General features: G+C 47.7%; 1 protein-coding gene across 1 annotated transcript in view; it reads left to right on the top strand.

The window, feature by feature from the left end:
- NCAPD2 (non-SMC condensin I complex subunit D2) overlaps positions 1–21,241 on the top strand; it is a gene marked incomplete at its 3' end in the record, with an annotated part of 162,759 nt that overhangs the window by 53,547 nt on the left and 87,971 nt on the right. The window contains exon 12 of the mRNA XM_033924539.1: positions 9,224–9,404. Coding sequence (XP_033780430.1) covers positions 9,224–9,404 — 181 coding nt within the window. The remainder of the gene's footprint in view (positions 1–9,223; positions 9,405–21,241) is intronic.

Below are 21,241 nucleotides of genomic sequence, written 5' to 3'. Positions count from 1 at the left end.
TTGTGGACTCAGATTCCGAAAAAGCCAAACTGTTAAATGAATACTTCTGCTTGGTCTTCACTTGCGAAGCGCCGGGATTCGGCCCTCAGCTGCCAACAAGGGAAAGCTCGGAAAACCCATTTCAAAATTTTGAGTTTACGCCCAGTAGTGTCTATGATGAGCTATCTAGACTCAAGGTGAACAAAGCCATGGATTGGACAAACTACACCCCAGGGTGATCAGGGAACTGAGTGACGTCCTGGCCGAACCATTATCCGCGCTCTTCAATCTTTCCCTAAGTACAGGAAGAGTTCCGTTGGATTGGAAGACGGCTAACATCATTCCACTCCACAAAAAGGGAAGCAGGACAGAGGCTGAGAATTACAGACCGATGAGCCTCACATCGATAATAAGTAAACTTATGGAAACGCTAATCAAACGCCAATTGGATACAATCCTGAATGAGGAGAAACTACGGGATCCCCATCAACATGGTTTTATGAAGGGAAGGTCCTGTCAATCAAATCTGATCAGCTTCTTTGACTGGGTAACAAGGAAGTTGGATACAGGGGAATCCCTGGACATCGTGTACTTGGACTTCAGCAAAGCGTTTGATAGCGTCCCACACCGCAGATTATTGAGCAAGATGAGTTCGATGGGACTGGGTGGAACATTAATCGCATGGGTTAGGGACTGGCTTAGGGGTAGACGACAGAAGGTAGTGGTTAACGGTACCCTCTCTGATACGACGGAGGTGATCAGCGGAGTGCCACAGGGCTCGGTCTAGGGCCCGATCCTATTTAACATCTTCATAAGTGACTTGACTGAGGGGCTTCGAGGTAAAATTGCATTATTCGCCGATGATGCCAAACTATGCAACATAGTAGACAAAAGCTCATCGATCGTTAGCACAATGCCCGACAAAATGCCTGACAGTATGACGCAGGACCTACTCCTCTTAAGCATTGGTCAAAGACTTGGCAACTAAGTTTCAATGCCAAAAAATGCAAGGTCATGCACCTTGGTGGCAAAAATCCATGCAGGACTTACACCCTTAATGGCGAGATCCTAGTAAGGATTGTAACAGAATGCGACTTGGGTGTGATCATTAGCGAATCTAATCTAATCTAATCTAAACCTTTAATTTATATACCGCATCATCTCCATGAGAATGGAGCTCGACACGGTTTACAAGAACTTAAAATAGTGGGTAGAGAAGAAGAAAAAGGATTACATGAACTTACATGAAGACTGCCAATCAAGTGGAGAAAGCTTCCTCCAGGGCTAGACAAATCATGGGTTGTATCTGAAGAAGTTTCATCAGCCGTAAGCCTCAGGTTATTATGCCATTGTACAGATCCATGGTGAGACCCCATCTGGAATACTGTGTGCAATTCTGGAGGCCACATTATCAAAAGGATGTGCGGAGAATTGAGTCGGTTCAGCGAATAGCCACCAAAATGATTTCAGGACTCAAGGATCTCCCATATGAGGAACGGCTGGATAAGTTGCAGCTATACTCACTCGAAGAACGCAGAGAGAGGGGAGACATGATCGAGACGTTCAAATATGTCACGGGTCGTATTGAGGTGGAAGAAGATCTCTTTTTTCTTAAAGGACCCACGGCGACAAGAGGGCATCCGTGGAAAATCAAGGGTGGCAAATTTCATGGTGATACCAGAAAATACTTCTTCACCGAAAGGGTGGTTGATCGCTGGAATAGTCTTCCACAACAGGTAATTGAGGCCAGCAGTGTGCCAGATTTTAAGAAAAGATGGGATTGGCATGTCGGATCTCTTCATGGAGGTAGATAGGGGGTGGGTCTTGGTGTGGGCAGACTGGATGGGCTGTGGCCCTTTTCTGCTGTCATTTCTATGTTTCTCTGTTTCAGCAGATAAGGAAACTGCATTCCTCATATACTTCTGCCAACTGCAAGTATTTTCCTACTGATTAACCCCCCCCCCAAAAAAAAGAAACAACAAACCTTCAAACGGGACAAGAACCGTTCTGATTTTCCTGTCAGGCATGCCTGCCACTCTTCTCACGCAGCGGCCGTTAGGACCGTGAACTCTCCATCAGCCATAATGTCTACACCTTCAACACCGCTGCACACCGGCACGGAGAAAAAGCCGGAGAGTCAACAGCTGATTTCTTTGGCTTCCTCCACTCAGGGCTCTGCTTTGGTCCAGCGGGGGAGGGAAGACCCATTCCGCCTCAGTTGACCTGATAACAAAACCCCAGCACCGGTGGCAACTCATCTTAAAAAGAAGCTTCATGCCAGAACGGAAAGAACACCGGCGAAGCAGTAGGTACTTTTGGCTCCCTCCCCTCAGGGCTCTGCTTCAGTCTGGCAAGGGAGGGAAGTGTCGTTCCACCTCAGCTGGCTGCAATTAACACTCCAACATTGGTGGCAATCAATAATAAGAGGGAGCTCCTGGATGTCCCAATAGTGCCAAACGCCAACAACTTTGTTCTCTATGGAGCCGCATTTTTTTCTGGTAAGCATTAGGACCGAGGGTGCTTTCAGCGGCTAATAGGAAAGCTGCACTGGGATGGTGGTTCCTGCGCAGGGACTCTGCAGGCCACACTGTCGAAGATTTCATTAGGCCGCGTTCTTCTTCACTTGTTTCCTCCCCTCCGACCCTATTTTGGCACTGCAAGGGGAGGGAAACCTAAAACTGTCATCAAAGCAAAAGAAAAACAAAAAGATAGCAAAATTGTCAAGCCACCTAAAATATATAAATATATATATATATAATCAATAATATAATAACTACCCAGAAGCTCCTGCTGCTGGAATGCTATTTTATTTTCACTTCAGTAGCGGCTTATTAGACACGGAGTTCTAATCCACAAGTGGCAATGGCTCTCTCGCATTTTATCTCATTTGGGAGACGCCATTGAAGAAGCTGGTGGGTTCTAAATGTGAAGGAGAAAAATTTATTTACATGACTTGAGCAACCGCCCTCCCACCCCCAGTTTCGGTGATGGTGGCGGAGATCTCAGGGTGGGCTAAGTTTCGGAACTGCTGCCCTCCCACTTGGATAAATTTTTCTCCTCCACATACAGTGGACCCCTTGCTTAAGGGGATCTGCTCTGCTTCCTGCTCTTTTCCTATGCATCATGATATTTGGGATATTATGCTCGCACAGTGGCAGGTGTCGGAAGTTCCCTTTCATTTTCCGCGCTCCATGGCCTGCCTGTATCCCATTTCTGAAGGGGATAGGGACACACTGAAATTGCCTGTGGTGGATGCGGTGGTCTCGGCTATCTCTAAGAGGCATACTGTGCCTGTTGAGGGCTGTGCAACCCGGAGGAGTGTAAGTTGGAGTCCCTCCTTAAACAGAGTTTTGATGTGACAGCTCTGGTAGTCCAGGCGGCGATGTGTGGTGGGCTAATGGCTTAAAAAGAAGCTTCATGTTTTCGCTGGACCGAGCATATGCTTGACAGTAAATCTGAGGATTGGGAATTGCTCAAACGCGAGGTGGCAAAGATTGAATTGGGTGCTTCTTATCTTTCGCCTTGAGCCTACCTAAGTATGAGCGATGCAAAAATAGAAGATTAGATTAGATTGTGAGCTTCTGCCAAGTGTTTGGCGTTTGTAGTGGCAGCTCGCTGTACCTTGTGGCTTCGTGTTTGATTGGCGGATTCAGCATCCAAAGTTAAGTTGACAAAGTTTCCTTTAAAAGGATCTTTCTTGTATGGTGAGGACCTGGTCAAGTAGGAAGGGGAGAGACGACGGAGGAGGGCTGCAGTCCGGCCATCGGACCAACGGTCGGCTCGGGGGCCCGTTCCAGCGGGGCACCCGACACTGTCTTCGCTCCTCCCCCATTCCAGCAGGGGAGAGCCGACGGAGGAGGGCTGCAGTCCGGCCATCGGACCAACGGTCGGCTCGGGGGCCCGTTCAAGCTGGACTTCAGTTTTGACTGTTTTGTTTTTATTTTCACTTCTTTTTAGTTTATGATATAATTTTTAATCTCACTCATTGTTTTGCCACTTGTTTTGTTTTATTTTATCATTCAAATTTCCCCAGAATTCTATTGCTTCAACGGTTCTCCCTCTACATCTATTCCTATCTTCCCTCTTTTTAACCTTTCAAATTCCTTTAGATCATTGTAATCTTATTAGTATGTTTATTTTCTTATTTTTCTCCTCTATCTCTATTTTTCTTTCTTTATTACTCTTCTAATTGTCATTTTTCCTGGTACTTTAGTTAGATTGTGAGCCTTCGGGACAGTAAGGGAATTTCTAAGTACCTATCTTACTTATAATTTTAATGCACCAATATATTCATTGTGTTCTGGGCTCTTTTGGGAAGATGGGCTAAAAAATAGAATAAATAAATAAATAAAGTTGGTTCAGACTCTCACTGATTCTAAAGTGCCTCGTTTGCCTGAGGATAGGCTCAGGCCGCTGGTTCGAGGTGGCACTGCTTGTGGGCGTGCTTTCCGTCATTTCCTCCCTGGTTGAGGGGCTGCCTCTTTTCAGGCTCCTGGGCTCTCTAGAGGTAGGTTTTTCCAGCACATGCAGTCCTTTCGTGGGGCCCACCGGGGTGCGAGTAGCGCCCCCGCTGGGTCCCCTGCCGCCCATCCTGCCCACAGACTCCTTGCCAGCACCCGTCTTGGTTCCGGTGAGCACTCAGCTGAGGGATTTTTATCCAAGTGGGCAGACATCACGTCGAATCAGTGGGTTCTGGAGGTGATTCAGGACGGTTATGCTCTGGAGTTTGCCCGTTCCTTGCCAGATTGTTTTCTCACATCTCCCTCGCAGATGGCGTGGAAACAACAGGCCTTTCGCCAGACCCTTCAACGATGGTTAGATCTCTACGCAGTGGTTCCAATTCTCCCACAGGAGTGGGGCACAGGATGTTACTCGATTTTACTTTGTGGTGCTAAAGAAAGAAGGGACCTTTCGGTCCATCCTGGATTTGAAGGGGTTCACCAGGGCTCTTCACGTGCTTTCCTTCCGCATGGAAACTCTGTGGTCTGTGATTCTGGCGGTTCAGGCAGGGGAGTTTCTGACCTCTCTAGATCTGACTGAGGCCTACTTGCACATTCCTATTTGGGCCTCCCATCAGCGCTTCCTTCGCTTTGCGATTTTGGGTCAGCATTATCAGTTCTGTGCGCTTCCCTTTGGCTTGGCCCCGGCTCCGCGGACGTTCACCAAGGTTATGGTGGTTGATGTGGCGGCCTTGGGGACAGACAGCATTCTGGTGCATCCCTACCTGGATGACTGGTTGATTCGGGCGAAGACGTTTCAAGAGAGCACCTGGGTTACAGTTCGGGTGGTGGAGTTTCTGCAGTCATTCGGATGGATGGTCAACCTTTCCAAGAGTCGGGTGGCCCCGTCTCAGCGTCTGGAGTACCTTGGGGTTCTATTCAATACCTCGTTGTTGAAGGTCTTCCTTCCAGAGGCCCGGGTAAGCAAATTGCAATCTCAGATTCGCCAGCTTATGGCGTCCTGGTGTCCTCGGGCACAGGATTTCCTCTAGGGTCGATGGCGGCTTCCCTAGACGTAGTGCAGTGGGCGTGGGCCCCCATGCATCCTCTTCTGAATGCTCTGCTTCTGAGGTGGTTGCCCTAGAGGCACAGTTTGGATCTCCCTGTTCCTCTGAGAGGCTTTGCACTGCAGCCTTCGTTGGTGGCTCCAGACCTCTCCTCTTGTTCAAGGGACGGGTCTGGATTAATCACAGTGGACGGTGCTTCTCACGGATGCAAGTCTCCTCGGTTGGGGAACTCAGTGTCTAGGTCACTCAGCTCAGGGCACCTGATCCACAGAGGTGGCATCCTGGTCGATCATTGTGTTGGAGACCAGAGCCGGCCATCTGGCGCTGTTATGTCGGACAGTGCCATGGCGGTGGCTTACGTCAATCATCAGGGAGGCAGCAAGAGCACTCAGGTGGCACAGGAGGCAGCTCGGCTCATGCTTTGGGCGGAGTCCCATTTTCAGGACCTCTTGGCCTCTCATATAGCCGGGGTGAAGAATGTTCAGGCAGACTTCCTCAGTTGTCACACCTTAGATCCTGGAGAGTGGTGTCTCAGCCCTGTGGCCTGCCCTGTGTAGGCTTGGGGTCAGCCCCTGATGGCCACAAGTGGCAACGCCAAACTGCCCCGCTTCTTCAGTCGTCGAAGGGACGAGGGTCTTGATGCTCTGGTTCAACCATGGCCAATGGAGGAGCTGTTGTATGTGTTGCCTCCATGGCCATAAGTGGGCAGAGTTCTTCTCCGTCTTGTTCGCCATCCAGGTTCTGGTGACTCCGGATTGGCCTCAACGTCTATGGTCTGGTGAGGTATCTGGTGACGGATCCTCTTCCTCTGCCCCTCTTGGATGACCTTCTGACGCAGGGTCCCGTTCCCATGTTCGATCCTACTCCCTTCTGTCTTATGGCTTGGCTCTTGAAAGGGGCCGCCAGGGTAAGAAGGGGTATTCAGATAAGATGATCTCTACTCTCTTTTTGCACTTCCCTGCCTACCATCCTAGAGTTCTTGCAGGATGGCTTGGATAGGGGACTGGCTTGGTCTTCTCTCTGGGTTCAGCTTGCGGCCTTGTCAGCCTTTCGTGGGTTGGTGAAAGGTCAGCGTTTTGACAACCATGCCTGATGTGCTTCGCTTCTTGCGGGCAGCCAAGTTGCTCAGGCCTCCCATGCGGCCCTCTGTTCCCTCTTTGGATCTCAATCTGGTCCTGTCTGTTCTGGTGCGCCTGCCTTTTTGAACCGTTGGGCGGCTGCTCTTTGAATGACTTTACTCTGAAGACGGTCTTTTTGGTGGCCCTTACTTCAGCTAGGCGTGTTTCTGAGCTGCAGGCTATCTCTTGTAGGTCTCCCTTCTTGGAGTTTTTTAGAGAGAAGGTTGTCTTGAGACCTGCTCCTTCCTTTCTGCAAAAAGTAATTTCTCCTGTTCTTGTCAATCAATCTGTAGTCCTCCCGGTGTTGGGTATTTGGGAGGGCTCTTCTGACCAAAGACAGCTGCACAAGTTGGATGTCGGTCGGGTCCTTCGCTCTTATGTGCAGTGAACCCAGGAAATCAGGAAATCTGATCATCTCTTTGTCGTTCTGGCGGGTCGTCGTAGGGGGGCTGGTGCTTCTAATGGTACTATTGCACGCTGGATCAAGGAGACTATTGCTTCCGTTTATCTTCTTCTGAAAAAGCCTGTTCCGGAGTTTCTCAGGACTCATTCCACTAGGGGTCAGCTTCTTGGGCTGGATGTTCGCTCGTGCCTCCAGTGGACATTTGTAAGGCAGCGGTTTGGTCTTCCTTGCATTCTTTTGTCAGACACTACCAGGTAGATGTTCAGGTGCATTGGGATGCGGTGTTCGGTGAGCGTGTTCTGGTGTCGACCCTTCGGAGGTCCTGCCCATGATGGGAACTGCTTTGGTACGTCCCATTTGTAAAGATTAACCTCTACTGGTCTGGAGAGTGCTAAAGAAGGAGAAATTAGGTTCTTAGCTGCTAATTTACTTTCTTTTAGCTTCTCCAGACCAGTAGAGGTCCCCACCTTGTCTGTTGTGTTGTTGAGGCTATTGCACGGGCAGTTTTGTGTTTTGCTGCGTGTTCTATTATTTTTCTAGGGCAGGGGAGAATTAGAGAACAGTGGCTGTGGCTCGGCTGGCTTAGCTGGTGAGCTGTGGGGACATTTTCTTTCTGGTATCTCTCCTCTGCATTTTCCTATAGCATTTGGGTATGTTAGTTTTTACTCCTGTTCGGAGTCTTGTTTATTTTTGTTTCCCGTTCTTATTTCTGCTTGGCTATTCGGCAGACTGATAGGAATAGGGGAAGGTATCTCTTATGTACTATTCCACAGTTTTATTTTCAGTCTCCACCTGCTGGTCATGATTGGATATTTACCCATTTGTAATAATTAACCTCTACTGGTCTGAAGAAGCTAAAAGAAAGTAAATTAGCAGGTAAGAACCTAATTTCTTCTTTGGATGTATAGGTGAGACCCAGTTGATGGTTGGCTTTAGTAGCGCCATTTTTGCTTTTAAACAGAAGTAGGGCTGTGCAAAATAACGTAGACCACCGAAGAAGCCATTATTTTGGCGAAACGGGTCCTGTAGGGCCATTGAAAAGCTACACATAAGAAGCACTGGCAACAATTAAGATAAGTGCTGGGTTGGTTTGTCTTTAATTTATGGCACGTAGCACTTTAAGAATTTTTATAGGCACTTATAAAGAAAAGCTTAATAAAACACACCGAGCTCGATGAATGATATCTTCCACCTGCTATAACTGATCTAAAAATCTATGACCGATCAGTGCAGGTATCTGAGAGCTCATTAGTGTTATACAAGAATACACATATTGGTGAGCAATTGTGTGAAAAGTTCAATCAATACGTTTGTTTGATAACATAAGGGACTTTTTCCATTGTTGAGTGTTGAGTGATCCACTATTTGTTAAAATGGCTTTGGTATATCCCATGTATCTAGACTAGGCTGATGGGATGACAAGGAAGGAGTTATTTGATCTTTCCTGCTTTTTTTTAATTATAATTGTTATGTGTATTGGGAGGGGAGGGAAAAGAAGGGTTTAAATTTTAACAACAATTATTATACATATTAGGTAATACAGATATTTTAGGTATTATTGTTTATAAATACAGAATAATATATTGTGTTTACAGTGATACATGAAAGGAATTCAAGTGTATGTTTTATGTGATCTTATAAAATTTCTATGTTACACTTGTTGATATATGAAAATGAATAAAAAAAATGTAAAACAAAAACATGATCTTTCCTGCTAATTTGCTTTCCTTGAGTGCTACCAGGCTAGTCCAGGATCCACCCAGTTCCAACTCTGGCTGCTTAGGAGTGGAATTTCAGATTGTAAGATATTATGTGCATCATTCAGTTCCAGGCTAAGCATTTCTTGTTCCACTGGTCCTGACTTCAGTTCAAATGGGAGACGTGATCTTGAATTCAGTCCATGACTCTCCTTGCTTATGAAGAGTGGGAGATTTTTTTGGTATGTGAATACTAGAGAGCTGGGAGCTATATGGTACCCTATAGAGGGGTGCTGTCTGCAGTCTACTTATCCTGTTCTTCCATCTGCTGATAAGGGAGCTTGAATTCATGTCTGGACTAAGGCCAAATTTTTCCTTCCCTACTTATTAAAAATAGATTGTTTAACTTCCTCAGTCTTTATATGGCTTGTAGTGGCAAACATGCACTCTTTTGGTGGTCTGCCTCTATCTTGTCATCTATTTAGGTGTCTATAAAATGATTTGTGTTGTGCCTCTGCAGTTGCCCTTGTCTCGGCAGAGGAAGAGTGGGAAGCCATGCTGCCAGAGATCCAGGAATGCCTACAGATTATCCTTCAGGGAAATCTCAAAGAAGAGGATGTAGAAAGTGGCATTGAAGAAGGAGAGATGCCAGAATCGGTTTCTGAACGCATTGCCCTGCTACTGAAAAAATCAAGCTACAAGTGAGTGGTGAAGTCTCCGCTCCCAGACTCTTCCCTACATTCTGCTTTCAAATTCTAGTGCAAAGGGTACAGTGGTCTTGATAAGTGGGTTTCTTCCCTTCACCCGTGAGGAATGCAAAAGGCACCATGTACATTTTTCAACTCCGCCTCCTTGTGTGGCTGGGCAGTGTCTCTTCAATTTGACCTTTCTGCTTTTGAGGTAATCAGCCTTTGATATCTTGATTCAGTTACTCTCAGATATAGGATTAGAAGAAAAAGTTCTAAGCTGGTTTAAAGAATTTCTCACATTACGCTCTTATGTGGTAAATTTTGAAGGTAAGCCATCTGCATGGATGCCAGATTGTGTCTCGCAGGGCTCTTCGTTGTCTCCAATTCTTTTCAACATTTATATGACTACACTGAAATACTATAAATTAAGTTCCATTGAGACGATGCTCACTTATTTAAGCGTCTCTACAGACTGGCAAAGCTCACTGATGGGTAATAGCTCACCATAAGCCTGAGACATGACTATTTGGCTGTGCAGTCCTAAGTACAATCTGTCTGCTCTGTCTCCAGCAGGTGGAGGTGGTAAGTTTGTGCAGTCTTCCCTGAGTTAGTGTAGAGCTGTTGGGTTTAGTTTTGAGCTTGGGGGGACCATTTTGGGGGTCCGTCCAATATCATGGGTGTTACACTTGATGGGTCGAGTCTCTCCCCCCCTTTTCCCCCACATTGAAATTTTTTTTTCAGTAGAGGTGCCTCAGCTGTACAATACCGGCAAGGCATATAGCTTAGAGAGCCAGTGGTGGCTGTTCTAATTAAAACTGTATTGAAGAAAAAAAAGTCCTGAGGCAGTGCTGGTCTAAAGGAGCGCCTTCAATTGACCTTAATTGTATTTAATTGCACTTTCTTTAGCACCTCTCCAGACCGGTACAGCTTCACTAATGGGTAATACTTCATCATGACCAGCAGGTGGAGACTGAGACAAAAACCTTTGGTTGCAATACAAGTAGCTCGGCTTCCCCCTTATCTGACCAGTGTTCTCTATCTCAGCAGGTGGTAAGATATTGCTGTCTTCCCTAGCTTAGTGTAGGCCTGTTGGAATTTGCATAGTGGCCTTCTTGTCCCTATCTGGTGTCAGACAGAGCTTGTGGGGACCTTTTCTGGGGTCCTGCTGACCTCAGGTGTCACACTTGATGAGTTACGAGTTGAGTCCCTCCCCTTCCCCTTCCTCCACTGCCCTATATTTTTTTCTAGAGGTGCCTCAGCTGTAAGCCTTGCCACTGATACTGGCAAGGCATATAGCTTAGAGAGCCAGTGGAATCTGTTCTGGAAAAAAAAAATCTGGAAGCAGTGCCGGTCTGAAGGGAGCCTTCAGTGTATTGTATTGCTGTTTTATTGCTAACGGCACTTTTGCCCTTAGCTAGGTTGCGTATTGCGCAATGAGCACTTTTAAGGGGAAGAAGTGCTCCAGACACGAGGTCGATTTCGGGCAGCCAGTGCTTGCGGTGTGCTGGCCGCTGCAAAGGGGAATCTTTGTCGACTTTGGGTGCCGGTGTCCAGGGATCCCCTTCGTGAGTGCCTTGTACGCTGCAGCTGAAGGAGGGGAAGCCCGGGCTTCCCTCACCGTTCATGCAGGGATTCTCCCAGCCGCTGACAGTCAAGGAAATAAGGTTTCCCTTATTGCTGAAGCTGCTGGGGACTTCCTATCAGCTGCTGCTGGCTTGCCTGCTTTAGCGGCTGGGGTGGTTCGGGCTTCTCATCTGTTACAGATCTCGGGGGCATTTTTTCGGCGGGCTTTGCTCTGATTTTGGCAGGAAGTTGCTTAATTTTGTCTGCAGCTTCAGGTGACTTCCCCTCTGTATTGGAGAAACAGGGGAAGGTTTCTTCTGGGATCTCTACTTTGGCAGTGAGTCCCATTGGGTCACCAGGGGTGTTTTCCCCTGATTTTGTTTTAGCCTTGTGCAAGGCTTATCTTCAAGCGGCTAGGAGTCCTGCTTCCACCCCGGTGGTCTCGGGAGGTGGGTGTTTCCCTCCACATTCACTCCAGTTTGACCCCCCTCAGCATTAGTTTTGTCCCCCTCTACTTCTCTCTCGTCAATGTGGCCACAGGTCTCTTGGGATGAGGATTTTTGTCTTGAGGAGCAAGAATTGATTGATGAGGACCTGGACCTTTGGGATGACCAGCGAGTGTGCGCTCCTGCCGAGGATGCGTCACGGGTGTGCATTTTTCAATTGGACGAGCTTCATGAGCTTATTCTTCAGGTCTCCTCAGTGCTATGGTTTGAGGACACCGTGTCAGAGCCCCCTTTGCTATAGGGGATCTGCTCTGGTTCCCGCTCTTTCCTTATATATCAGGATATTTGGGATATTGTGCTCGCTCAACGGCAGGTGCTGGAGGCCCCTTTCCGATTTACGCGGTCCATGGCCCGCTTGTATCCCATCTCAGACAGGGTTCGGGACACATTGAAGTCACCTGTAGTGGACGTGGTGGTTTCAGCTATCGCGAAGAGGCATACTGTGCCTGTAGAGGGCGGTTCAGCTTTGAGGAACTCTGAGGAGCATAAGTTGGAGTCCCTCCTTAAGCAGAGTGTGGATGTTTCTGCCTTGGCGGTCTAGGTAGTGATGTGTGGCGGGCTAGTCGCTCAGGCATGTTTTCATTGCCAAAATTGAGATGGGTGCTTCTTATTTCTTAGATGCCATGTTTGACCTGTTGCGAGCTTTAGCCAAGTCTATGGCTTTCGGGGTGGCTGCAGGTTGTACCTTGTGGCTTCGGGCATGGTCGGCGGATGTGGCATCCAAGGCTAAGCTGATGAAATTCCCTTTTAGGGAGGGTCTTTCTTATTTGGAGACGATTTGGATAATTTGGTTCAAATCGTAACTGATTCTAAGGTGCCTCATTTGCCTGAAGAAAGAGCTCGACCGCTGGCGCTGGGTGGAGCTGCTTGAGGACGGTTGTGTGATTTCCGCCGTCTCCGCCCTGGTCGAGGGGCCACTTCCTTTTCAGCCTATAGATCTCCCCGAGGCCGTTTCTTTCAGCACATGCAGTCCTTTCGAGGGGCCCACCAGTAAGCTGGTAATTCCTCTGCTGGATCCTCTGCTGCCCGTCCTGCCCAATGACTCCTTGCCGGCGCCCACTCTGGTTCCGGTGGTCACCCGGCTGCGTGACATCAATTAAAAGTGGGCAGAAATCACGTTCGATCAATGACATAGTAACATAGTAGATGACGGCAGATAAAGACCCGAATGGTCCATCCAGTCTGCCCAACCTGATTCAATTTAAATTTTTTAATTTTTTCTTTTTAGCTATTTCTGGGCAAGAATCCAAAGCTTTGCCTGGTACTGTGCTTGGGTTCCAACTGCCGAAATCTCTGCTAAGACTTACTCCAGCCCATCTATACCCTCCCAGTCATTGAAGCCCTCCCCAGCCCATCCTCCACCAAACGGCTATATACAAGTCTTGGAGGTGATTCGGGATGGTTATGCTCCGGAGTTTGCCCGCACCTTGCCAGATCATTTTCTAGCTTCTCCTTGTCAGGCAGTGTGGAAGAAGCAGGCTTTTCACCAGATCCTTCAAAGATTGCTAGATCTCAAAGCAGTAGTCCCATTAACCCCTCAGGAGTGTTGCAATGGCAGGTACTCGATTTACTTTATGGTGCCCAAGAAAGGGTACTTTTCGGCCCATTTTAGATTTGAAAGGAGTCAACAGGGCTCTCAGGGATCCATCTTTTCGCATGGAGGCACTGTAGTCTATCATTCTGGCAGTTCAGTTGGGGGAGTATCTGACTTCTTTCGATCTGCCGGAGGCCTACTTGCATGTTCCAATCCAGGCCTCCCATCAGCGCTTCCTTCGCTTTAGCGATCTTGGGTCAGCACTATCTGTTCTGCGCACTTCCTTTTGGTCTGGCCACGGCTCCGCGGACGTTCACCAAGGTAATAGTGGTCATAGTGGCGGCGTTGCACAAAGAGAGCATTCTAGTTCACCCCTACCTGGACAAGTTTCAAGTTTATTTAAAATTTATTATATTGCCCACTTGAGCCTTCTAGGCGGTGTACAAAAATGCCATAACAATATACCAACTGGTTGATTCGAGCAAAGTCGTTGCAGGAGAGCACCCAGGTCATAGCTCAGGTGGTGGAGTTCCTGCAGTCACTGGGATGGGTAGTCAGGCTGTCCAAGAGCTGGTTGATCCCTCTCTTAGCCCCTGGAGTATCTTGGGGCTCTGTTCGACACCTCCTTGGGGAAGGTCTTCCTCCCAGAGGCCCGGGTAAGCAAATTGCAATCTGATTCGCCTGTTTCTAGCATCCCGGTATCCTCGGGCGTGGGATTTCCTCCAAGTCTTGGGGGCCGATGGTGGCTTCCCTAGACTTAGTGAGGTGGGCTCGGCCCCACATGCGTCTGCTTCAGTATGCTCTTCTTCGGAGATGGTCACCCCAGAGTTGCAGTCTCGATGTCTCTGCTCTCCTTCGGGGTTTGGCTCGCTGCAGTCTCCGTTGGTGGCTCCAGACCTCCGGGTGAGTCTGGATCAGCCCCAGTGGATGGTGCGTCTCACCGACGCCAGTCTCGGTTAGGGAGCTTGATGTCTAGGTCGCTTGGCTCAGGGATCTTGGTTGCCAGAGGAGGCGTCTTGGTCGATCAATGTTCTGGAGACCAGAGCCATCCATCTGGTGTTGTTAGCCTTCCAGTCCTTATTGACGGGCAAGTCGGTCCAGGTTCTTGGACAATGCCACGGCAGTGGCATATGTAAATCGTCCTGAGTTCACCAAGAGTTCTCCAGTAGCGCAGTAGATGGCTCTGCTCATGGTCTGGGCAGTTGTCTCATCTTCTGGACATCTTGGCTTCCCACATAGCAGGAGTGGAGAATGTTTAGGCGGACTTCCTCAGTTGGCACATTATCCCAGGACAAGCAGGCAGCCTATTCTCACATGTGGGTGATGTCATCCACGGAGCCCGGATGCGGTCAGCCTGGCAAGCAGACTTGCTTGTAGAAAACTTTAAAGTTTTGAGTCTGCTGCACCGCGCATGCGCGAGTGCCTTCCCGCCCAGCACAGGTCACGTCTCCTCAGTTCTCAGTTTTCCGTGGAGCCGAGAAGTCTATCTTTGACGCTCTGCGTTGAACTTTGTTCGCTTCGTGTCTTCTCTTCACTGCGGTTTGTGTTTTATTTCTTATTGCCGAATCGCTGTGTTCTTTTCTTTTAGAAAAAAAAAAAGTTTTATTTTTTTCGGCGTCTGACTGGCTGGATGGGTCGTGCGCCCACAGCCTGCTGACTTCAACTTCTCAGCAGCTATCTTCCCTCCTATGTCCCGGCCAGTCACGGGCTTCAAGAAGTGTAGCCAGTGCCAGCATATGATTTCCCTCATGGACCCACACCGTTGGTATCTTAAGTGTCTCGGGCCTAACCATTGTCCGAAGTCATGTACGCGCCGTGCTATCCTTCAACCTCGATCCCTCAAACGTTGTCGGATTCAAGTGGAAAAGCTGTTCAGGATGGACTCTTCAGGTACACTCTTGACCTCAACTTCTGACTGGGTCAAGCCTTCAACGGGGTGTCCTCCTGTCTCCACTACTCTGACCTCGAGTCTCATCAGACCTTCCTCGTTTGAATCATCTTTGGCCTCGAGTACACCTGTTTTATCTTCCCCTGAGCTTCCCTCAGGTCAGATACCTAAGCAGAAGGTTCCTGCGGTGGTGCTCAAGATATCCAAGCATCAATCCTCCAAGTTGAAGCATGCTTCTCCTGCCACCTCAGAGCCTTGAGCCTTAGCAAGTGGTCCAGTTTCAGACTCGGATCCACAATTGCAGGCTACCATCAAGACCATTTTAGAGTGGGAATTTGTTCAGTTACTGAGCAAATAAAGTCCTGCCTCGACTCTGCTTCCTGCAGTCCAGCCTAGGCCATCAGCAGTCTCACATGAGGTTGAGTCCCTGCCTGTGCCTGGAGTCTAGTCTTTGCGAGTGTCTGGTCTGGAATCTACACACTCTATGCAAGGAGTCGAGTCTTTGCGAGTGTCTCGATTGGAATCTTCACACTCTACTCAAGGAGTGTCTATACAAGGAGCTGAGGCTTTGGCAGTGCTTCGAGATTCCTCAATCCAAACCACTGAGTCTATGGGGTTTTGATCTACATCTTCTAGCCCTATTCATTCACCAGCGGCATTGCCCGTTTCCAGGCATAGGGTGAAGTCCCTTCGATCTTCCACGAGACCTGCTTTCAGGCAGCACTCTCGTCATCGATCGAGACCCTCATCGAGGCATTCAGCGAGGCGCAGGTCCTCATCCAGAGAAAAGCTTCCTTGTCCAGGCCTCCGTTCAGACCTTCCAGCTCTTCGAGGCCTCTTAACTCATCGATCAAGGACACCAATTGCAGACCCCGAGGACTCAGCTGTTTCCAATGCCTCATCCTAGTCTGTCTATTCTTTGGGCTACCAATACTCTAGAGAGGCTTCGCCTTCGTTTTCTATTCGAGGTGCCTCAAGGTCATCGAGTCCTTCTCGATACCATGCTCTGGCGGATCAATTGTCCATTTCCTCCTTCCTCTGTCAAATGGCTGAGGACCTGGATCTTAAATTGGACGCTGGTTCTAAATACTCTAAAGAGTATTTGGAGGAAATGCATCTGCCTCGACCTCCTGCAGAATCTCTCAAAATTCCTCTTAATAGAATTTTGTCTCAAACTTTCAAACGAAATCTGGAGACTCCTTATGCTATACCTGCTGTTCCAGGCAAATTGAAATCAAGGTATAGAACTCTATATTGCAAGTGCTTTGAGAATTCACAACTATCTCATCAATCCCTTCTTGTGGAATCTTCATTGAAGAGGACCCATCCTTCCAGGGTTTGTGCCACAGTACCTCCTGGAAGAGAGGGTAAGACCATGGACAAGATTGGCCGTCGCCTTTATCAGAATTCGATGATGACTTCCAGCGTCCTTAACTATAATTTCATTTTCACTACTTACTTTAAGTACCTATACTTAAAGTAAGTAGTGAAAGTAAGTAGTGATATACTTCCAGGTTTTATAAAAAACCTGGACCAACATAGACATTTGGAGTTCCAACAAGTCACTGCTACCTTGGCGCAACTCAGGTTATATCTTCTTCAGTCATCTTATGATGCCTTTGAACTTTCATCCAGGGTCAATGCATTCTTAGTCTTCTTCAGTCATCTTATGATGCCTTTGAACTTTCATCCAGGGTCAATGCATTCTTAGTAACGATGCGCCACCTGGCCTGGCTTCGCACCATTGATATGGACCACAATCTTTAGGATAGTCTGGCTAATATCCCTTGCGAGGGCAATGACCTCTTTGGCGAATCCATAGAGGCAGCCACCAAGAAGTTGTCTGAACATGAAAAATCTTTTGCTTCTATTGTCAGACCTAAACCTAAGCCAGCTCCTGCAAAATCTTCCAGACCTCTTCCATCTTTTCAGAGGTGTTATCCTTCAAGGGCAGCTCCTTACTCTCGAGCACCTCCCAAGAAACAACAGCAGCAGAAACCTCAGCCTTCTGCTGCACCTAAGGCTGCTCAGCCTTTTTGACTGTCTAAAACAGAGCATCACCTCCATCGTTCTGCCTCTGTCCTTTCCTCTCCCCATAGGAGGTCGTCTCCATCATTTTTACCATCGATGGAAGTCCATTACAACCGACCTCTGGGTCCTATCAATTATCAGGGAAGGATACTATCTTCATTTCACTCAGATTCCACCAGAGCTTCCTCCAAGAGAGTATCCTTCCAACCCATCCCAGACCGCCCTTCTTCAGGAAGCTCAAGCTCTGCTTCATCTCCGTGCCATTGAGGAAGTTCCCTTGGAACAGCAGAGCAAGGGGTTTTACTTCCGTTACTTCCTAGTTCTGAAGAAGGCGGGCGATCTGCAACTCATAATAGATCTCAGGACTCTCAACAAATTTTTGGTCAAAGAAAAATTTTGCATGTTGTCCCTGGCATCCCTTTATCCCCTTCTAGATCAGAACGATTGGTTATGCTCTCTGGATCTCAAGGAGGCTTACACTCACATTCCCATTCATCCAGCCTCCTGTCAGTACCTCAGATTTCGGCTGGGGAATCTACATTATCAATACAGAGTGCTAACCTTCGGCCTTGCATCATCTCCAAGAGTGTTCACCAAGTGCCTGGTGGTGGTAGCAGCAGCTCTAAGAAACCATGGTCTTCAGGAGTTCCCTTACCTAGATGACTGGCTCATCAAAGATTCAACATCTCAGGGGATTATTGTAGCAACCCAACGGACTACGTGGTTCCTACAAAGTTTGGGATTCAAGATCAACTTCCCCAAATCCCACCTTCAGCCCTCTCAGAATCTGCAATTCATCGGAGCTATTCTGGATACTGTCCAACTCAGAGCATTCCTTCCTCAACAGTGTCTGGATGCTCTTCTTCAATTATGTCACAAAGTGTCTTCCCTTCTTTCACTTTCAACGAGACACATGATGATACTACTTGGTCACATGGCCTCGACCATTCACGTGACTACTTTTACAAGACTTCACCTCAGAATTCCTCAGTGGACCCTGGCATCTCAGTGGACGCAGGCTTGTGACCCACTCTCTTGACACATTACAGTCACTCCTTCGTTGAAGCAGTCTCTCTGCTGGTGGATGCTCTCTTCCAATCTCTCCAGAGGTTTACTGTTTCAGATACCCCCTCATCAGAAGATCCTCACGACAGATTCCTCGACCTACGCTTGGGGGGCTCACATCGATGGTCTCCGTTCTCAAGGGCATTGGTCCAGTACAGATCGTCAGTGTCGTATCAATCTGTTGGACCTCAGAGCGATCTTCAATGCACTCAAAGCTTTTCAACATCTTCCTCACGACCAGGTAGTCTTCATTTGGACGGACAACCAAGTTGCTATGTATTACGTCAACAAACAGGGAGGAACAGGATCTCTCTCTCTTTATCAAGAAGCTCTGAAGGTTTGGGACTGGGCAATCCTCCACAACACCTTCCTGAAAGCTGTCTACATTCAAGGAGAGAAACACTGTCTGGCGGACAAGTTGAGTCATCTTCTGCAACCTCACGAATGGACACTCAATTCCTCGCCTCTTCATCACATTTTTTCTCAATGGAGAACTCCTCAGATAGATTTCTTTGTATCTCCCCACAACCACAAACTGCCTCAGTTCTGCTCCAGGATATACTCTCCTCATTTTCTACTGGAATGTACAAATCTCTTCCTGTATGCATTTCCTCCATTCCCTCTCATCCTCAAAACGCTTGTCAAGCTCAAGAATGATCATGCCACCATGATTCTGATAGCCCTCGGTGGTACTTCAGTTTAGCAGCAGGGAGCCATACACTCTACCAGTTTTTTTGTCTCTGCTTACACTGAGTCAAGGGTCTCTGCTTCATCCCAACTTGCAGTCTCTACACCTGGTTCCTTTCAACATAACTCCTCTTCAGTTTTCTCAACCTGTACAAGACATTTTAAAGGCTTCCAGAAAGCCTGTCACTAGACAATGCTATCACCAAAAATGGACCAGATTTTCTACATGGTGCATCTCTCGTGACAAGGAGCCTCGAGATTCCTCCTTTTGTTCTGTTTTGGACTATATTTTGCATTTATCTACCTCTGGCCTCAATGTATATCTATCCTAGTCCATCTCAGTGCAATTACTGCTTTCCATCAGCCTATTGAAGGGAATCCCCTCTCAGCTTATCCGGTGGTTTCCAAATTTATGATAGGGCTTTTCAATGTCAAAACCACCTCCAGTGGTTTGGGATCTCAATGTTGTTCTTGCTCAGCTGATGAAGCCTCCATATGAACCAATGTCTACATCTCATCTGAAATATCTCAATTGGAAAGTGGTGTTTCTTATTGCCCTCACATCTGCTCGAAGAGTTAGTGGGCAGCAAGCTTTAGTTGCTGATCCACCTTTCATAGTTGTCCATCATGACAAGGTGGTCCTCCGTACTCATCCTAAATTCTTACCTAAAGTGGTTTCAGAATTTCATCTCAATCATCTCAATGATTGAGATGAAATGTGATGAAAAATGTGATGAAGAGGCGAGGAATTGAGTGTCCATTTGTGAGGTTGCAGAAGATGACTCAACTTGTCCGCCAGACAGTGTTTCTCTCCTTGAATGTAGACAGCTTTCAGGAAGGTGTTGTGGAGGAAATTGTGGAGGAAATTGTACTCCCAGTGTTTTTTCCTAGACCTCATTCTTATCCTGGAGAAGCAGCTCTTTATACTTTGGACTGTTAGCGTGCTTTGGCCTTGTACTTGAAACGCACCAAACCACACAGATCTGCTCCTCAACATTTTGTCTCCTTTGATCCAAACAAGTTGGGACATCCGATTTCTAAGCGTACCATCTCCAACTGGATGGCTGCTTGTATCTCTTTCAGCTATGCTCTGGCTAGTCTGGCAGCCCAAAAAGTTAGCCATGGCGGCTTCAGTAGCTTTCCTCAGATCTACTCCTATTGAGGAAATTTGCAAAGCTGCCACTTGGTCCTTGGTTCATACTTTCACCTCTCATTATTGTCTGGATGTTTTCTCCAGACGGGATGGCCATTTTGGCCAGAGAGTATTGCAAAATTTATTCTCCTAAGTTGCCAACACTCCCACCATCCCATTCTGGTTAGCTTGGAGGTCACCCACATGTGAGAATAGGCTGCCTGCTTGTCCTGGGATAAAGCACAGTTACTTACCGTAACAGTTGTTATCCAGGGACAGCAGACAGCTATTCTCACAACCTGGTTGGCTTCTCTGCTAGCTATCTGAACTGAGGAGACGCGCCCTGTGCTGGGCGGGAAGATACTCGCACATGCGCAGGAAGGCAGACTCGAAACTTCGAAGTTTTCTACAAGCAAGTCTGCTTGCGAGGCTGTCCGCATCCGGGCTCCGTGGATGACGTCACCCACATGTGAGAATAGCTGCCTATTATCCCTGGATAACAACTGTTACGGTAAGTAACTGTGCTTTTCTAGACCCCAGAGAGTGGTGTCTAAGTGTAGAGACCTTTCAGTTAATAGTGCAGTCTTTGGGTCAGCCCTTCATGGACCTGATCGCTACGAGTGTCAACGCAAATACGGCCCACTTCTTCAGTTGTCGCAGAGACAGTCAGGCCTCTCGTTCTCCCTACCTTGGAGAGTGTGAACAACCTGTACTTATGTAGTAAGTCTATTCCTTTCAGTAGTTTGAATGTTTTGATCATGTCCCCTCTCAATCTCCTCTGTTCGAGGGAGAAGAGGCCAAGTTTCTCTAATCTTTCGCTGTACGGCAACTCCTCCAGCCCCTTAACCATCGTAGTCACCATTCTCTAGACCCTTTCGAGTAGTACCGTGTCCTTCTTCATGTACCATTGTGCAGTGGATTAAGGAGACTATTGCTTCCATATACTTTTCAGAAAAAGCCTGTGTCTGAATTTCTCAAGGCTCATTTCACTCGGGGTCAGGCAGCTTCTTGGGCTGAGTCTTCTCATGTGCCTCCAGTGGATATCTGTAAGGCTGCAGTTAGGTCTTCTCTGCATTTCTTTGAAGACACTACTGTGTGGACAGTCAGGCGCATTGGGATGCGTTGTTCGGTGAGCGTGTTCAGGTGTTGGTCATTTGGGGGTCCCACCCTTGATGGGTACTGCTTTGGTATGTCCCATCAGTAAAGAACTGTACCGGTCTATCAGGTGACACAGAAGGAGAAATTAGGTTCTTACCTGCTAATTTTCTTTCTGTTAGGCTGTAGACTGGTATAGTTCCCCACCCTATCTGTCTTTCTGCGGTGATTTTTTTTTTTTTTGTTAGCGTAAAGATTTTGCTTTTCTTTGGGTCCTATTATTTTTCTAGGGTCAGGGAGATACAAGAACAGCAGCTATGGCTCAGCTGGCATAGCTGGTGAGCTGTG

The sequence above is a fragment of the Geotrypetes seraphini genome, chromosome 16 (assembly GCF_902459505.1).
Source record: "Geotrypetes seraphini chromosome 16, aGeoSer1.1, whole genome shotgun sequence".
Classification (NCBI taxonomy): Eukaryota; Metazoa; Chordata; class Amphibia; order Gymnophiona; family Dermophiidae; genus Geotrypetes; species Geotrypetes seraphini.
The sequence above is the reverse complement of the archived record's forward strand: the minus strand, read 5'-3'. Positions and strand labels throughout refer to the sequence as shown.